This window comes from Drosophila obscura, unplaced genomic scaffold (genome assembly GCF_018151105.1).
Source record: "Drosophila obscura isolate BZ-5 IFL unplaced genomic scaffold, ASM1815110v1 contig_4, whole genome shotgun sequence".
Taxonomy (NCBI): domain Eukaryota; kingdom Metazoa; phylum Arthropoda; class Insecta; order Diptera; family Drosophilidae; genus Drosophila; species Drosophila obscura.
In genome coordinates this window covers 3,521,196-3,538,977 of record NW_024542828.1, presented here as the reverse complement: position 1 = coordinate 3,538,977, position 17,782 = coordinate 3,521,196, and the positions used below count along the sequence as shown (strand labels likewise).

Here is a 17,782-nt window from a genome sequence, read left to right as displayed (position 1 = left end):
TGTTTCGCAATCGATAGCACTATCGCTTCGACCAACAACAATAATTAGAATCAAAACAAAATAAAATTCATGAAGTGAAGGGCCACATTTTAGGGCAATTTAATCTTAAATGTAATATATGTACTTGAAGTGTTCTTACAATCACATTGTCTACAGCCTATTTAATCCACAAATACATCTTGCCTTGGATGGTGTGCTTCACGGGATTGATTTTCTTTAATATTTTCGTCATGGTCTCCACAAGGCGATCGCTTGAGACGCCAGTCTTTTTGTTCTTAAACTTGGTCAGCAGTTCGGTGGCTGTTAAGGGCTTGCGCTTCAGGTATCGACGCACTGCCTCCTCGGTTATGCCATAGTCCCTGTAAGAGAAACAAAATTAAGCAACAATTCTTGGAGAGAGGGGTTTAGATGGTTTGCACTTACTCCACTTTGCTGCCAGAGAAGGATGTGGGCAGCGAGGTGCTGATCTCGTTTTTGGTCCGTTTGGCTGGCGTGCTGGTGGGACTGTTGCTGGTGTCCGATCCGGTCAGATCGCTGGGCAGGCTGTTCATCTTGCGTTTGCTGGCATCGTTGTTCGCTGGCGTGGGCGTAGATGATCGCGATTTGTTGGCATTGCTGCTGGTCGATGGCTTGTTGCTGCTGCTGGCACTCTCCTTGTCCTTTTCCTTCTCCTTTTCTTTGTCCTTGGTGGCGACCTTCTTCTTCGGTGGCCCATTGCTTAGGTCATCCTCAGAGTCTGTGCTGTCCGTGCTAAAGTCCGTGGACGAGTCGCCGCCGCTTCCGTTGGCCTTCGATTTCTTGTCATCCTTCGAAGGCTTCTTCTTTTTCTTGTCCTTGGAGGCTTCATCTTTGTTCTTTTCCTTTTTCTTTTTCTCACCATCCGCCTCATCCTTGTCCGACTCATCCGACTTCTTCTCATCCTCATCTTCTTCGTCCGAGGTGAGCAGCTTGCGTAGAGCATCCTCCTCTGCAACGCCCTTCATGTCCTTGTCCAGCTTGGATTCCGGATCAGGTTCACTGTGGGGTAGGGGGAGCAACAGATGTGTCAACAAGTGGGTATAAAAAAAAAGGCAATGAAACCAAAAACATACTCTTCACTGGACTCGGTGTCGTAGTCCATTTCCCGGCCCTCTTCATCGCCATCGTCCGACTCCTCGAACGCCTCGTCGTCCACATCGCGTTTTTTCTTCTTTTTGTCGGCGCCCTTTTTGCCCTTGCCTCCTTTTGCCTTCTTGCTGCCATCATCGCTGTCCTCCTGCTCCTTTTTCTTCTTCTCCTCCTCGTCTTCCGAGTCTGACTCATCCTCGGAGTCGATCCACTCATCCATATCGGTGATTTTAAGCTCTTTGGACTTTTTGGTCGCTGCCTTAAGTAGTTTTGCCTCCTCCGGATCCTGCTCCTCCTCCTCGTCGCCACGCAACCGTTTGCGCAACATAAGCGAAAAGTAGTTCATGACCTTCTTCCGACGACCGAACTCCTGCTCCGCCTCCTCCGCCGAGAGAGATTTGTACCGCTGAATCGGCTGGAAATTGTACCACTCAGTCAGGGGATACGCCTCAATGGCACCATCTGGGGCATGGGTAAATACATAAAAGGCTGCGTTCTCACCCACGCCGCCCTCCCGAATGCCCTTGAACTTTTTACCCATCTTGCCACCGACTTTCAATATCCAGGGCTGTGCCTCCGGCCTGTACTTGCGCGCTATGATGCCGAACTTCTTGCGGCGTGCCTCCTCGCGCTGATCTCGATTGTACTCGGAGCCGGCACCAAACTTTGGCTGATCCTCGTCCATGCCACGAAACTCCTTCATGTTGTTCTCCCTCTCCAGCTTGACATTTCGCCATTGGGCGAAATCCACATTTAGCGTGGCATTGAAACGCATCACATGATGCTTCTTTCGCATCTTGGGCACCCGAATCTTAAACTCCTGGACATTCGAGGATGCTGAGGCCGCCGCTGCAGACGTGGAACTGCTGCTGCTGCTGCCACTGGCGGCCGCGGTGGTTGGCTATTCATAAAATGGTAGTGGGTGTAGTAGAAGAATCAAATCAACCAAAAACAAGGCAAGTTGGGCTTACTGTGGACTTGGATGCACTCGACATGATAATTTTGATTTTATTTGATCCTACTACAACTACTTTATGCTTAAAACTTAATAAATGTTGGTGTTTCTACTTAAAATTTATGAATTCATTGCAGAACTAGCGATGTGCAGGCTGGATGGCAGTGATGTGCAGACTGCAGTGATGCATTTCGATAGGCACAGACTGCTATCGACATCGACCTATCGCATTTATTTGATGCCAATTTTGTGTTTAAAATTTGGTTTTGATTGAAAAATGTCGGGAAATGTGATGCTGACGGATGAACAAAGCAAATTAAATGCCCGCCTGGAGGCGCACATGGTGTACATATGCCCCGAGTGTGGAAAGGCATTCCGGACACAGGCCGAGTGGCGTCAACATCTGAATACAGTGAGTAATACAGTTCCGTCCCTCCTGGTGGCATAGTCCGCATCTAATGCGATTCTGTTGCAGAAACACGAATATCTGAAGAAGACCTATTCGGACTTTAACTTTATACAAATCGATGAGCGCTTCCATGAGTGCCAGATCTGCTTCAAGTGGGTGGAGAATGCCCACAAGACAATCGCTCTGCTGCAGTATCATTATTTCATGCACTTGGAGCACAGCGAAACATATCGCTGTGTGCACTGCCGCATGGCGTACACTCGGAGACGCGCACTCAATGGCCATTTGATGGATACGCACATGCGAGAGATTGAGAAGTACGAGGCGAAGCTGCGACAAATGAAGCGGACGCAGAACCCCAACGCAACTGCCGTGCCGTTACAGTCGGCGGCCGGGCGACTGACACAGAAACGTCGCGGCCGTCCGCCAGGCACGCTTGGTCACAAGCGCAGGGATCTGCTGCAAAAGGCCCTAATGGACATTGATCTGCAGGCAGAGGAGGAGAAGTCCTCTCCGCCCAAGCCGAATGTCAGCGAGGCAAACCTGGATAGATGCCTGACGGCATACGAGGATATTGTGCGCAAGGAGGAGGAACAGGTGCCCAAGTACGAGGCCGATTTGGATGCCCTTTGCCAGGAGTTTTTCGATGATCCCGATGCCGCCGATGCCGAAAAGGTTGAGGAAAACCAAGAAACGGTCATCATTGAGATCGATGCTCTGGGCAAGGATGAGGTGGCGCTGCTAAAGAAGGAAATGAACACAGACCCAGACACTTTGGTGGGTGGTGGTTGTCAAACCAATGTCAAACGGCGACGCATATCCTCCAGCCCCAATCGAGATTCCGACACGGAAATCTCCACCAATGGTCTGATGAAACTCTTAACCTTTTTGTGCCCGAAATGCGGCAAAGAGGTCAATTCCATGGATGTGTGGCGAGAGCATGTGTTCGAGAAGCACGACTTTGAGCATTACATAGAGAATAGCTTCAAGATCCTGGAGGCTGGACGCAAGAGCATGTGCCTGCAGTGCCACGAAATCCAGCCTACCACCAAGAGATCCGAGCTGCAGAAGCATTGCTTCAAGCATCTGCCCTATCGATCGTATCTGAAGTGCTCCATTTGCCATCGCACCAAGACGAGCATGTCCAAAATGTTCAATCACATTCGCTACAATCACCAAGAGGAGCTGCAGCGCAAGAACAAGACACAGCTGCTCATCAAGAAGGAGCCAAAATGGCTGAGTCCCAGCCACAGTCGGCATTCGGTCAAGAGAGAAAAGGAGGAAGAAGTCTCCGACGATGGGGAGGGTCTAACCTGCGATCACTGCCACAAGTCGTACAAGAGCCAAGGGCGCTATCAACGACATCTGGCCGTGTGTACAAGAGGCACCAGTGGCAGCGGCAGCGGCACAGTGCGGCCTGCCACCCCCATACAGGCGGGCGTGGATGCTCTGATGAATCATTTGCGTGAGGGGCGCATGCGCATGAATGATATATGGAAAACAATGCAATTGCAAAAGTTATAGTTGTAATAATTCAAAGAAAAGATAATGTGTATAAAAAAGAAACAAAGATGCAATGATTTATGCAGTGGAGCGTATACCCATTCCATTTAATTAAGCATTGATGCATTTATGAAAAAGGAGGCTCTGAAACAGCTGCATTCATTCAGCCCACAACCGACCAACGTGCATCGTCCTTGGACCTGGGTTTGGGTTTGGACTTCTGACGACGACGGCGATGACGTGGACGTGGACGGCCGCCGCTCTGATAATGCTTAAGTCCTGCGGACTGCTTGTATTTGTTTTGCTTTTGATTGGCCCGTCTCATGGTTCTCCTGCCGATGCCCTGATGGCGCCTGCCTCGCTTCTTACGCATCCGTCGGGCTCTCTCGATTATACTTTTGCGCTTTTGCATACGTTTGGCTGTTCTCCTTTTAGCCTCTTCTTCCATGACCTTCTTGCTGGTGTACGCCACCTCATGGTTTGTGGTTATGATGATCACCTTGCCTCTCTGATTGAGCACCTTTGCATGACGTACCTGGGCCAGAAAGCGTGCGAATTTCTTTAGAATTATGGTTTTGCTCTCGACCACCGGCTCATTTTCAGCCTCTTCGGAATATTCTATGGACCCTAATTTACGTAGGGTCTGTCTGTCTTCTGTCTGTATGTCTACGTTTTCTTCAGATTCTTCATTTTCTTCAGCTTTAGGTTCACCTTGACTTTCAAATTCCTCCATGGCATAGGAGTCGTCAATTTCCTCTTTTCCTGTTTGTATAGGTGCTGGCGTTGATGTTGCACTCGTGGCTGCGACTCCGGGAACTGCAGCAGTCGTGGCTACGCCTCCGGAAACTGCAGCAGTCGTGTCTACGCCTCCGGGAGCTGCAGCAGTCGTGGCTACGCCTCCGGGAACTGCAGCAGTCGTGGCTACGCCTCCGGGAACAGCAGCAGTCGTGGCTACGCCTCCGGGCACAGCAGCAGTCGTGGCTACGCCTCCGGGCACAGCAGCAGTCGTGGCTACGCCTCCGGGCACAGCAGCAGTCGTTTCTCCCTCTTTAGTTGTAGATTCTCCTCCACCTTTAGTGGTTGCTCCATCTTCTACTGGTGCTGCTCCTGGTTCCGTGGTTGCTCCATCTACAGCTGGTTCTACTCCTGGTTCCGTGGTTGCTCCATCTACAGCTGGTGCTGCTCCTGGTTCAGGGGTTGCTCCATCTACAGCTGGTGCTGCTCCTGGTTCCGTGGTTGCTCCATCTACAGCTGGTGCTGCTCCTGGTTCAGGGGTTGCTCCATCTACAGCTGGTGCTGCTCCTGGTTCAGTGGTGGCTCCATCTTCAGCTGGTGCTGCTCCTGGTTCCGTGGTAGCTCCATCTTCAGCTGGTGCTGCTCCTGGTTCAGTGGTTGCTCCATCTTCTACTGGTGCTGCCCCTGGTTCCGTGGTTGCTCCATCTACAGCTGGTTCAGTTTCCCCATCCCCGTCTCTGCGTTGAATTTTTGTTCTTCGTCGATTGGCGGTCCGTGTTTTATGTCCGGGCTTAACTTCTTTCTTGGACTTACTCCGGACTGTGCCTCTTTTTGCCTCTTTTGCCTCTCTTTTTGGTTGAATCTTGGTTCTCGGACGGACCGGACTCCTACTCCTAAGGTTTTTTCCAGATCTGCGCCGTCCTGCTGGCGCTTCCGTCGCTTCCCCTTCTGCTGCTGCTGCTACAGTTGTCTCTTCCCCTCCTGCTGCTGCAGTTGTCCCATCCCCTCCTGCTGCTGCTGCTGCAGTTGTCTCTCCCCCTTCTGCTGCTGCTGCTGCAGTTGTCTCTCCCCCTTCTGCTGCTGCTGCTACAGTTGTCTCTTCCCCTCCTCCTGCTGCTGCTGCTGCAGTTGTCTCTTCCCCTCCTCCTGCTGCTGCTGCTGCAGTTGTCTCTTCCCCTCCTGCTGCCACAGTTGTCTCTTCCCCTCCTGCTGCCACAGTTGTCTCTTCGCCTCCTGCTGCTGCTGCTGCTACAGTTGTCTCTTCCCCTCCTGCTGCCACAGTTGTCCCATCCCCTCCTGCTGCTGCTCCTGTTGTCTCTTGCCCTCCTGCTGCTGCTCCAGTTGTCTCTTGCCCTCCTGCTGCTGCTGCAGTTGTCTCTTCCCCTCCTGCTGCTGCTGCTGCTGCAGTTGTCTCTTCCCCTCCTGCTGCTGCTGCTGCTGCAGTTGTTTCTTTTCCTTCTGCTGCCAAAGTTGTCTCTTTCCCTCCTGCTGCTGCTGCTGGAGTTATCTCTTTCCCTCCTGCTGCTGCTGCTGCAGTTGTTTCTTCCCCTCCTGCTGCTGCTGCTGCAGTTGTTTCTTTTCCTCCTCCTGCTGCTGCTGCTGCAGTTGTTTCTTTTCCTCCTGCTGCTGCTGCTGCTGCAGTTGTCCCTGCTGCTTGGACTGCTGCTTTGGTTGTTGCTCCTGCCGGGTCTGGTTTTACGGTTGGATTTTGTGGCTGGTTATTTGGCTCAACGTGAGAGGATCCTGAAAAAAAAGGATCTCCAGGTGCAAATTCTTTTTCATTTTTTACATCAATCGGCGGTAGCAAGAGCATACGCTGCAGTTGACCTGCATCGACCTGGGTTGGTATTCCATTCTGCATGTACATTTCGTGTTCAGAGCAAAGATGCCTATAGACGGGATTGTGGCCGGACTGGCACGCTTCGCCGGGACGCTTGCTGCTGTTGTAGACGGGCTCACCCAACACAGGTGCGAAGGCGTAGTTGCACGTCAGATAGGTCTGGAGCCAGCCGTTCTTGCTCTGTTGGACTACGGCACAGCCCACACGATTGCAATTGTCGAGCACCATTTGCAGAAAGTTCTCTTTGGGTTTCCTGCGAGACAGGAAAGAAAAGAGGGGCGGCAGTTGGAGTGGTTAAGTGATGAGAAATGTGCACAGAATTCATTTACCCAAAGTGCGGTCCAATGTAGTGCAAAATGTCATCCATGGTGGTGACCTCGTGCTCACGAAACCACAAACCAATGGCATTGTAGATGATCTCCGACAGCTCTCGATGCTTCGAGTTGAGGCCACGATAGGCCACCGACTGGCCCACGTGGCTATATTCCAGGGTATTCCGGCACTCATCGAGATGGGGCCTACACGTCTGCACATTGAAGCCAGCCAGATAGGCCAGTTCCTCATCCCAAGTAATGGTGGCCATTTGAGCAGCCGCCGTCAGGCCACTAAAACCCCCACGGGCCACCTTATTCCTTAGCTCATTTATACGCTTCAACAAATCCGTCCGTAGCTTGCCTCTGATTGGCAATATTTCAGCATCCAGTGAACATTTCTTGCCCAGTTTCTGATGGTTGAAGATATAATGAGTGCCTACGTGGCACACCAGACACAGACTCTTATTATGGGGGGGTTTGGATACTCACATCCTCCTTTGCATTGCAGGCCACATGGTTCCCTCCTTTGGGACAGAGTTTCTTATCGCAGTAATTATGGAGTCGGAAATTAACCTCCTCAGGAGATGACAGTGGCAATTCCAGCAACAGGAATAGGCACACCAGCACCAATGCCAGCGGCAACATTTTCCAGCCAAAGATCATTGCGTATTGAAAGTAATACTGGCTAAAAAATATATACTCGTTCGTAATTTCCGTTAAATTAATCATGAAATTGGCAATTTAATGCCTTTTTGCATGCTCGATTTGTTTCGTCCAAAATGCATTTTATTGTTTACAATTTTTGTTTAAATAATATACAAAACGTGAAAAATTCGATTTAACGGTGTAAATGGTGGGTCGTCGATCCTTAAGGTCACGTCGCTGTTGTCTGTACTTTGATTTAAACTGCTCCTCGAGGGTTTGAATGCGTTCGCACATATTCAAATCGGCGATGATCTGCGGCCAATCGTCGTCCGCAAAGATGTCCATCATGGCATCGAGTCCCTCGGACAGCGCCCACAGATCTTCCTCATGGGCACAGGAATTCAATAGGAACTGGACAATGCCCTTCACGAGCGCCTCCGACAAGAGGCAGCCCAGTGTGCCGAGCATGCGGTTCCAGTTGACTCGTATATCCATAATTGTGGACTTTTGGGCACTCTCGATGATCATGTTTAGATCATTTTCGGTTATTTGACTGAACAGATCCTTGCGCGTCTTCAGCAAAGTCAGGGCGGAGCGCATTAGCGAGGTAATGGCCTCCATTATCGTTGCATCCTCTGTACCCTTGAAGGCCTGCTGTCCGAGATGGAACCACATGTTGTAGATGTCATTGTGGCCACCCAGATCCTGCACCGACAGCACGTTGCTCAGATTTTGCAGACAAATTAGATAGGAGACGCGCATCTTTGAGACCTTCTCGCGGATATTCTCCTGCTGCGAGAGCAGCTTCTCCAGTGCGGGGTCCAGGGGCTGCGATTTCTGCCAAAGCTTTTGCACCACATTGTTCTGCAGGATGGTTGCCACGAAATTCAGCGGCAGGGCACCCGCATCATTGTCCGCCGACTGTTCGTTCATATCGAAATCGACGACACTTTCGGTATCCGACTGATCCGAGTCCGAGCCCCAACCAGACTGATCGTCGCTCGATCCGAGGTTGGTGATGATTTCTGCTACCAAACGCTGCGCATCCAACAGATACTCCAGATTCTTGACAGCTGAATCCGCTTCACTTTGGGGTTTTGGCTGATTTTGGCTCTGTGCTTCGGACATTTCCTCCGTTTCCATGGAGATCTCCAGTACGGGCGCTTCGTTTTTATTCTTTAGATCTTTGATATCATTCTTGCAGTCCAACAACTGCGCTTGCGTGTCGATCGTCAGGAGTTTGTCCAGACTGCCGAGGATCTCCCGGGTGTAGGCCGATGAGCAGGCGGGCACATTGCACAGAATGCCGGCCGCCAGAGCGCTCAGGTACAACAGACTGTGGCTTCCCTCCGTCACTTTAAGCAGTTCTGTCAGAATTGTGGCATTTGCCAACAGGTTCCACGAGCTGGAGTTGTTTTCGGAGACCACCAGCACCAGCTGCGCCACGGAAATGGCTATCTCCAGGCCAAACTTCTGGTAGTCCAGGCAGAGCAGCAGATTTTTCAGAAAATTCGACTGATTGAAGGCTTCTGTGGCTGTGGGAGAGCTCTCGCAGAGGTTTCGCAGCAGGTGTATCGCTTGCAGAAAGATGTCGGCATGCAGTTCGGACTCGAAGCACACCGATTTCGTCAGATCGTAGCCCGCCACCAGCGACAGCAGGGCAGTCAATATATCATTGTCCACGAGGAAATCACATACCTCTGATCCGAAGACGGATAGATTCCTCAGCGCTCCAGCGGCGGCATCGCGAATGGCCATATCCTTGTCGCACAGCATGGGTGCGGCAATGCGCACCAAGTTACTTTGGCAGATTTCCTGGACCTTTTCCTTGCGCAGAGCCAGCACCGCGAACGAATGCAACCCATTGAGTTTTTCCTCGACATCCGGCCGTTGGAGGTGCACACTGATTGCTTCAATGGGTCCGCAGCCCTCCTCCTCGCTGTCAATGTCCTGGCCATTCAGCAGGGATACATCCAGTCCTACTCCGGTGGGGGTGTGTGTCTTTATTTTCCGTATTTTGCCCATTGCAAACAAAATCCGCAGCTGCACGTGTTGGAAAAACAAATCGGTTTTAAATGTGTGAGAGGTGGGGTCGTGCTACTGCACGGCGTTGTGCGATAGTTGTAAGAGCCTGTCGCTGATCACAAGTATTTTGGATTCATTAAAAAAAGATTAGCCACAGATTGAAAATTTGCGTATTAAATAATTAAGCACACGAATAATTTTCTACGATCGGCATTTAAAGTCTATTGATTTGCTAATTATTGCTGTTATAATATTTTTAGACCAAAGTATCGCGCTCATCTCTAAGCAAGTAACCGCTTTCCAGCACTGCCTTGCACATTAATCGATAGCATGTATCCAAAGCACACCTGCTTGTATTTACATCCCTAGCGGCAGAAAAGTGCAGAAAAAATTGTGAAAATTTTTAAATGCAAAGTGAAAAAAGTGCAAAACGAGTAATTTGTGTGCAATGGAAACAAGTTTAGACGAGAGCATGGACAGTGAGAGGGCCATCTCGCCGGTCAACTTTCAGGAGGCGAATCAATCTCCGCCAGGAGTCGCATTGAATATTAATGGAAATGGCAGTGGCAGTGGCACAGAGGGGCCGAACGGCGTTGCTATAGCGGCGACGGAAAAAAAACCGACCGAAGTCACTTGGTGAGTATCTGGTGCCGACTTTTTCACCCGAAGGCGATATCGAAGCATACTAATTGTGGTCTTATTCAAGGAGTAAACCCTTTAATGCATTTAGTGGCCGCCCGATCGGCGAGCACTCGGCCCAGCAGCAGACGCTGCAGCAGCAGGCGCTCCAACAGCAGCAGCAACAACAGCCGCCGCCGACACACCACCAACAGCTGCCTCCTCCGGGTGCAAATGGTGTGGCGGCGGCCACACCAGAGATCTGGGTGGAGACCAAGGCGGAGGACGGACGATCCTACTATTACCATGCGGTGACGCGGGAAACCACCTGGACACGTCCGGATGGGCCCACTGTCAAGATAATGACCCAAACCGAGGTCGAGGAGATGGCCAAGAGGCCACCTAATGCGGCTGTCAAGCCGGAACTGAAAACTGGAGAACCATCTCTGGGCTCTGAAATGGCAGCAGTGCCGCATCTAACATCGCAGCCACCGCCACATCTGATGAGCCAACCACCACCGAATGCAACTGGTCCGCTGCTCTCGCAGCCTCCCCCCAATGTGCGCCAGCAGCCGCCGCCCATGTTTCAGCCTCCGGGAATGCAGCCGCCTCCTGGCTTTGGCCAGCCACCCTTCTGCATGCCCCCGCCAGCCTATGGCTTCCCGGGGGGTGCTGCTCCCGGTGGACCCTGGGGCGTGGGTGTGCCGCCATGGCAGCAGCAGCAGCAACAACAGCAGCAGCAGCAGCACATGCACGCACCGCCCGGCGGCCAGGATAAGCCCGCCAAGACGCTGATCATCAAGCCAGGCGTCATAGATCCAGCGGTAATTGCACGGGCAGCGGAATGGTCCGAGCACCGTGCACCGGATGGCAGGCCGTATTATTACCATGCTGCGCGCGGGGAGAGCGTGTGGGAGAAGCCGCAAGCTCTGAGGGACATGGAGGCGGCCCGCATGGCTGCACACTCTGGTGTGTCGCCAGCAGTGGGACCTCCAGGCGGAATACCACCGCATTTGCTGCCCAATCCGATGATGCACATGCCCCCGGGCACAGCGCCACCGGGATTTGATCCCCAAATGGCCTACGCAGCAGCTGCCGCCGCCATGAAAGCGAACACTGAAAGCGCCAAGGCATCGCAGGCAGCCGCCTTGGAGAAGGAAGCGAAGAAGGCCGCCGAAGAGAAGCGCAAGAAAGAGGAGGAGCAAAAGAAGCAAGCTGCGGCCACGGCCAAGCAGACGGACAAGTCTCGTCCCGTCACGAGCACCCCCATTGCGGGCACACCCTGGTGTGTGGTCTGGACGGGCGATTCTCGTGTCTTCTTTTACAATCCCTCGACGCGAACTTCGGTGTGGGATCGTCCCGAGGATCTAATGAACCGTGAGGATGTGGACAAGGCGGTCAACGATCGACCCGAGCAGCTCAAAACGGAGGAAGAGAAGTCCGCCGAGGCAGCAGAACAAAAGACCAACGAGGAAGCAGAAGAGGCAGCCGCAGCCTTGGCTGAGGCGCAGGCTCAGCAGCCGGATGTGCAGCACGTGGAGCCCGAGGAGGAGGATGACGAGGAGGTCATCAAGATTGGCACTGAATCCGAGTCCAGTGTCGAGGAGGTCCCCACCAAGCGCGTGCGGATGGGTAAGAAAAGTATTGAGCGACCATAACTACCATTTCCGGCACCCCCTTTTAATCCATAATTTTCCATATTAGTGACCAAATCGAAGCGGGCCGAGGATGCTGCATTGGAGGCCGAGCAGAGGGCGGCCAAGGAGCGAGCCCTCATTCCCCTGGAGATGCGCGTCACCCAGTTCAAGGAGATGCTGCGGGAGAAGGATGTGTCGGCGTTCAGCACGTGGGAGAAGGAGCTGCACAAGATTGTCTTTGATCCGCGATACTTGCTGCTCACATCGAAGGAACGCAAACAGGTATTTGAAAAGTATGTCAAGGATCGGGCCGAAGAGGAGCGCAAAGAGAAGCGTAACAAGATGCGACAGAAGCGCGATGATTTCCGTAGCCTAATGGAGGAGGCCAGGCTGCATGGCAAGTAAGTGTTGATCTGCGTCTGACGGTTTGATTGAATGGTTTGCTCACTCCCCATCTCGTTTTGCAGATCCTCATTCTCAGAGTTTAGCCAGAAGAATGCCAAGGAGGAGCGCTATCGGGCGATTGAGAAGGTGCGCGAGCGCGAGAGCCTCTTCAACGAGTACATCGTGGAGGTGCGTCGCCGCGAAAAGGAGGACAAGCAGCTCAAAAAAGAACAGGTAGGCTTATGGCAGGTTATACGATGCTGTTGAATCTCTTTACGTATGCAAATGAATGAATCGTTCGATGTATCTATGCCAATTATATACCAAAATATTCTATATACATTATATATTTTTAATCTTAATCTGTATACAAAGCGTATTTACATAATATGATTGATTTTTTGTTAACTTTTAAACATAAAACAACGTGTGTGAACCCAACCAAATCTGAAACTGATACTGAAACCCTGAAACGCATTGCATTTGCCCTTTGACCGACGACGACCATGTGGTGGCCGTTGTGTCCACACTAAAAATGCATTGCCCGTGGCCACTGTTACCATTAGCCACTAGCTACTACAACTAGCTACAGATTACAGCACAAATGCACCACCACCAACCACCACTCAAATAAACACCAACAAAAACCACCATCACACAAAACGACAGCAACATCAACAACAACAACAATCTTCAACAACAACATCATCTTCTTCGTCTACGTCGACATCGCACACCACGCTTGCAATTTGTGTGGTGAGTTTTCTCAATCAAAAAACCCAAAAAGAATTCCATTTAAAATTTGTTTTTCTGCAAAAAAAAAAAAAAATAACAATAAGAAACAAATTTGGAAAACAAAAAGACATTTTATATGGACAACAAAAAAAGGTTCTGTTCCGCCAACAAACTGCAAAAAATATTCTGAATAATTGTTGGTGTGATTTCCAATTCCCGCCCCATGCCATGGCCCACGTCGCCCCCGAAAATGTAGGATGTGATGTGAGGATGTGATAATAATGGATAATTAAATGCAGCAGAAATGGAGAATGGCATTGGAGTTATTGGCATTTTGTAATCATATATCACATGATCATGTTTGAAGATCATGTTGGTACATAGACAGAGAGAGAGAGAGAAGGAGAACCCTTCAGGAGGTAATAGGAGGAGAAAGGAAGGAGCTGCAGCAGCAAGAGGAGCAATCGGAGGAGAGCCACAGCTTGCAGGGTGTCTTCGGGCCGCTGAGCAAACAGTATGAATAATACGTAATTTAATTAACCAAATATTTTCCGTTTATGTTTTACAATAATAAAGACACCCAACCCCCCATCGCCCCCGCCTCAAGAGTTCTGTGTGGCCCAAATGGAGCGCAAAGAGATCCGATGTCCCCATGTCCATGGAGATCTTTGCACTTGCAGGCGCCCCCCCCACTCACATATAACATATTGTATACCTACTATTATATGTATTTATCGTAGCTCTATGAAACACAGTACGCTTCGGCCATGGCCTGAAGTCTATTAATGTAACCCATTTAAAAGGCCCTGCTTTAAACACGTAAACACAAAAAGAGAGAGGGAAGAAGGTAGCTGAAGGTGGTCTGATTATTGCTTGGCTACCATAAATGCACTTGCCCCGACTTGCCTTTCCTTTTTATTAAATTTTTAGCAATAGAAGCACCATTTCAATACACCTTTTGTATTTTTCCTACACCCTAAACTTTAAACTTTACTTTTCCTTTTTTGATTTCTTTTTCCTGTGGTCTGAAAGTCCTTTTCTGCTTTTACATATAGATTTTCTTCCTCTCTCTCCACGCAGCTAGGGCCTAAAATTAATCCAAAAACTTCTCTTTCAGTTACGTCTTTGAAACACTAATCCAAAATCAATCTCTCTTGCAGGGCAAACAGATCCGTGTAACTATGTTTTGTTAGCCATAAGAAATTGCTAGCATTTAAGCCCTAAGTTTGTTCTTTAAGCCAATAGATGGTTAAGTGAAAGACTCGCATCAATGCCAGATCTCTAATTCGTGCACTTTGTTTCTTTTCTCTTCCGCATGGCTGTCATGTCAAACATTCTCCTCCTTTTACAAAAAAAACACACTCTCTAGATTCGCAAGGACTTTCTCGATATGCTGCGGGAGCGGCATGACATTGAGCGCCATACGCGTTGGTATGACATCAAGAAGAAGCTGGAATCGGATGCGCGCTACAGGATTGTGGACTCGATGTATCGGGAGGAGTACTTCGAGGATTATCTCCATTTAATGAAGGAGGAGAAGCGCAAGGAGCGTGAGCAGCGGGAACAACGGGAGAGAGAGCGTCATCGGGAACGCAAATCTGATCGCAAGGACAAGGATAAGGAGAAGGACAAGGAGAAGAGTCGCAAGGATCGTGGCCGTAGTCGCTCCAAGGACAAGGATCGCGAGCTTAAATCCTCCAAGGACAAAGACAAGGAGAAGGACAAGGATAAGAGCAAGTCAGAGAAGAGCAAAAAACGAGATACCCCCGTAAGTTATTTCTTTGTTTGAGAGAATTGAGTGATCCTTTACTAGTCGAATCCTTGATTTTGTTGCAGGAGGAGGGCGAACACCATGACGAATCGGAGCGCGAGGAGCGTGCAGGCAGCGACGACAGCGAAGTGGCCCGCCAGCGGGAGAGCGAAGCCGAACAGAAGCAAAAGGAGCGCGAAAAAAAGCTGCGGGCTGAGCAGAGTATTCGCGAAAGGGAGAAGGAGGTGCAACGCACCCTGGCCGGTCATCTGCGTGATCGGGACAAGGAGCGTGAGCATCACAAGCGTGACGAAAGCATTGGACACTTTACGGCCCTGCTGACGGATCTCGTGCGGACGGCAGACTTCACCTGGAAGGAGGTGAAGCGACAGCTGCGCAAGGATCATCGATGGGAGCTGATCGAGCCACTTGATCGGGATGATCGCGAGAGGTAAGCAAAATAAATCAATCAATATGTGTAGATTCCATTCTTAATTTTTGATTTCTTTTTGCAGAATCTTCAATGTACACATTGACAATCTGATGAAGAAGAAACGCGAGAGGTTCCGCGAAATGCTCGACGAGATTGGCACCCTACAGCTGACGAGCACTTGGAAGGAGATCAAGAAGTTGGTTAAAGAAGATCCGCGGTATCTCAAATACAATTCGGAGAAGGGGGAGCGTGAGTTTAGGGATTACATCAAGGACAAAACGATGCACGCGAAGACGGCGCTGCGTGAGCTCTTGCAGGAGTGCAAGTTCATTACCCACAAGAGCAGCGATCTCATCAAGGAAAATTCCAATCATCTCAAGGAAATACAAGATATACTCAAGAACGATAAGCGGTAAGCTTAGAGGATAAAAATGATAGAGCCCCTCTTCTGAAACTAATCTTTAATATCTCTTCCCTTTTAGCTACTTGGTGCTCGATCACTTGGAGGATGAGAGGAACGTCATTGTGGTGGGGTTTGTGGAGGAGCTAAATAAGCGCGGACCACCGCCACCACCCACAGCCTCCGAATCAACGCGTCGCAACAAATAGTGGCACTATGGCCCTCCCCCAAAGCCCATCAGCCCCTTACCCCCAACACCCTAAAAACAACGCCTAAACGCTAAACACTATATTCAATTTAATCTAATAAATTAAATTATTTTAAGTCCTGTGTAGCTTCTAATATTTTAATTATTTACAATGAATAAAATATACCATCCACACAACAAAAAATGTGAAAACACTTGTCTAATTTTCAATCATATACTCGTATATATATATATATATATATTTATTGATCATTTATGTAATATATATAAGATTTGCATTTGTCACCTATACATACATATATATCGATCTTTTGTTTGCAATTTCATAATTCTATTTCTAAATGTACTTCTTATTTACCATTTTCATTTTCTCTTTCATCGCATCGTTCATCGATTTGTTACGCGGTTCATTGCTATCCATTTATTGTTTCATACACATTCGTTCGTTCTGTTCTGTTTTGTTCTGCAGTTTTAACCGAGTTTTGTTTTGTCTACCAATCTATAAATACGAATACCATAAATTATACAATACACAAATACAATACAATAATGTCCATAATTTTAGTTTCATATTTTTCATATTTCGTTTTCCAATGCCAGGCGTCAGACTTCTTTTTCCTTACGTTGCCTTTAGTTTGCATTTGGCTCTCCTTTATCATCCCCTCAACTCTTCTCGTCATCGAATAGCTCTTCCAATTTCTATATGTTTTGTGTTTTTTTGTTTAGGAACTAATAGCGAAAATAATGCGCTGTGTTTTTGTAAAAAATTCTTTTTCCTCTCATTTATCATAAAGTTTCATTTGGTTTGTTTCTTTTGTTGTTAACGAATGTTCCACTAGCCAAATGGTCTGCTACTTGGACGAGGGACGATACACACACTATTTTGTAGGGTATCTGCTGATCGAAATATCGCATCTAATGTATTAATGATTCCAAATGATGTCCAATTTAAATTTACATAATGTTTTTAATTTTAAACTCATTATGATATTGGAATTTGAACGATAAAGATCGCCACAAGTGAAACAATCTGTATTAAAAAGTCTGAATGATCATAAGCTTTCACTGATCTCCACTCGGTTCCTAAAGAAACCCACACTCTCATTTATCGCCTCGTCAATCACTACTCAATGATCTCAATGAAACAAGGTGTACGAAAGATATCCCAGGCTACCGATAATTCTTAATGAAATGAGTTTTACTAACGAAATCTGAATGATCCCAAGCTCTAACTGATCCCCAATTAATTTTTGATGAACCCCAATCAACAGCCTCCACATTTATACACACCCCCCCACCACATTCACACACTCCACTTTTACTCTCTCTCCCTATGTTAGCTCGTGTTTTAGTTGACTGTCTATTCTAACATTTTTTTCTTTACTATATAGTACGGCTAGATCATCTGTTAGGTTCTATCATACTATAATCGCACTAAACTATTTACTTGGTGTTTTGCTCTTATTGAATGCAATATTACGGTTTCGGTTAGGCACAAAGTAACTGGTTTTTCCTCACTATCCGTCATCGTCTGGGGGTTTTTGGGTTCTTTGTTTTTGTATCGGTTCAGTATCGAATTTTACATGCTATTTTGTTTATTCTCTAGTTATACTCGTACTCGTATATTTAGTTGCTACTACCAATGCAATGTTAGTGTGTTGCTTTTGTTAGATTCGATTCTCCATATATATCATTCTCTCTATATAATATTGCTACAGGTTGGATTTTTGTTGGTGTTTTCCCGTTTTTGTTTTCTATAATAAACCACATTGCATTTGTTTCTAAATCGAAAAATACAGGCGTGTGTGTCGTGTATTTATATATAAATCTCTAAATATAATTAGTAAATTCTATTACAATTAGGTTTTTCTCGTTTGTTTTTTGATTCACAGACATACAAAATCTGGAGAGGGGGTGTCATTGCCTGGGGAAGTACGTGGCGATCTATTCAAAAAATCTGAGCCAAAAACAAGCATAAGAAAATAAAAGAGCAGCAAATAAAACATTTGTACTTAAAATCATATAAAAAATATATCTGTATATATATTTATTATTACATAAAGCAGTTTAAGAAACTAAACTAA

At 48.2% G+C, this 17,782-nt stretch overlaps 4 protein-coding genes across 8 annotated transcripts; 2 read left to right on the top strand and 2 right to left on the bottom strand.

The window, feature by feature from the left end:
* Nucleotides 1-66: 66 nt before the first annotated feature.
* On the bottom strand, nt 67-2,334 carry LOC111074519 (general transcription factor IIF subunit 1). Its single transcript, XM_022367323.2, has 4 exons — nt 2,079-2,334; nt 1,092-2,008; nt 424-1,017; nt 67-359 (listed from the first exon to the last, which is right to left on the bottom strand). The coding sequence occupies exons 1-4, from the start codon at nt 2,100-2,102 to the stop codon at nt 158-160; spliced, it is 1,737 nt and encodes a 578-aa protein (XP_022223015.1). The 5' UTR covers nt 2,103-2,334; the 3' UTR covers nt 67-157.
* On the top strand, nt 2,274-4,072 carry LOC111074540. The gene is made up of 2 exons (XM_022367345.2): nt 2,274-2,474; nt 2,538-4,072. Exons 1-2 carry the CDS (start codon nt 2,340-2,342, stop codon nt 3,993-3,995), a joined length of 1,593 nt encoding a protein of 530 aa, XP_022223037.2. The 5' UTR covers nt 2,274-2,339; the 3' UTR covers nt 3,996-4,072.
* Nucleotides 4,073-7,627: 3,555 nt separating this feature from the next.
* LOC111071625 (HEAT repeat-containing protein 3) lies at nt 7,628-9,591 on the bottom strand. The gene has a single exon (XM_022363077.2). It carries the CDS (start codon nt 9,531-9,533, stop codon nt 7,650-7,652), a length of 1,884 nt encoding a protein of 627 aa, XP_022218769.2. The 5' UTR covers nt 9,534-9,591; the 3' UTR covers nt 7,628-7,649.
* A 283-nt stretch (nt 9,592-9,874) lies between these two features.
* LOC111071599 (transcription elongation regulator 1) lies at nt 9,875-15,865 on the top strand. 5 transcript variants are annotated; one of them, XM_022363039.2, is made up of 8 exons: nt 9,881-10,169; nt 10,240-11,783; nt 11,856-12,189; nt 12,256-12,406; nt 14,277-14,675; nt 14,744-15,108; nt 15,173-15,502; nt 15,573-15,865. In XM_022363039.2, exons 1-8 carry the CDS (start codon nt 9,982-9,984, stop codon nt 15,697-15,699), a joined length of 3,438 nt encoding a protein of 1,145 aa, XP_022218731.2. In that variant the 5' UTR covers nt 9,881-9,981; the 3' UTR covers nt 15,700-15,865. The 5 variants fall into 5 exon arrangements, with proteins under 5 accessions (XP_022218748.2, XP_022218739.2, XP_022218757.2 ...); XM_022363030.2 differs by having other exon boundaries at nt 10,240-11,792; XM_022363056.2 differs by lacking the exons at nt 14,277-14,675; nt 14,744-15,108; nt 15,173-15,502; nt 15,573-15,865 and adding exons at nt 12,739-12,928; nt 13,012-13,257 and having other exon boundaries at nt 9,875-10,169.
* The last annotated feature ends 1,917 nt before the right edge of the window (nt 15,866-17,782 follow it).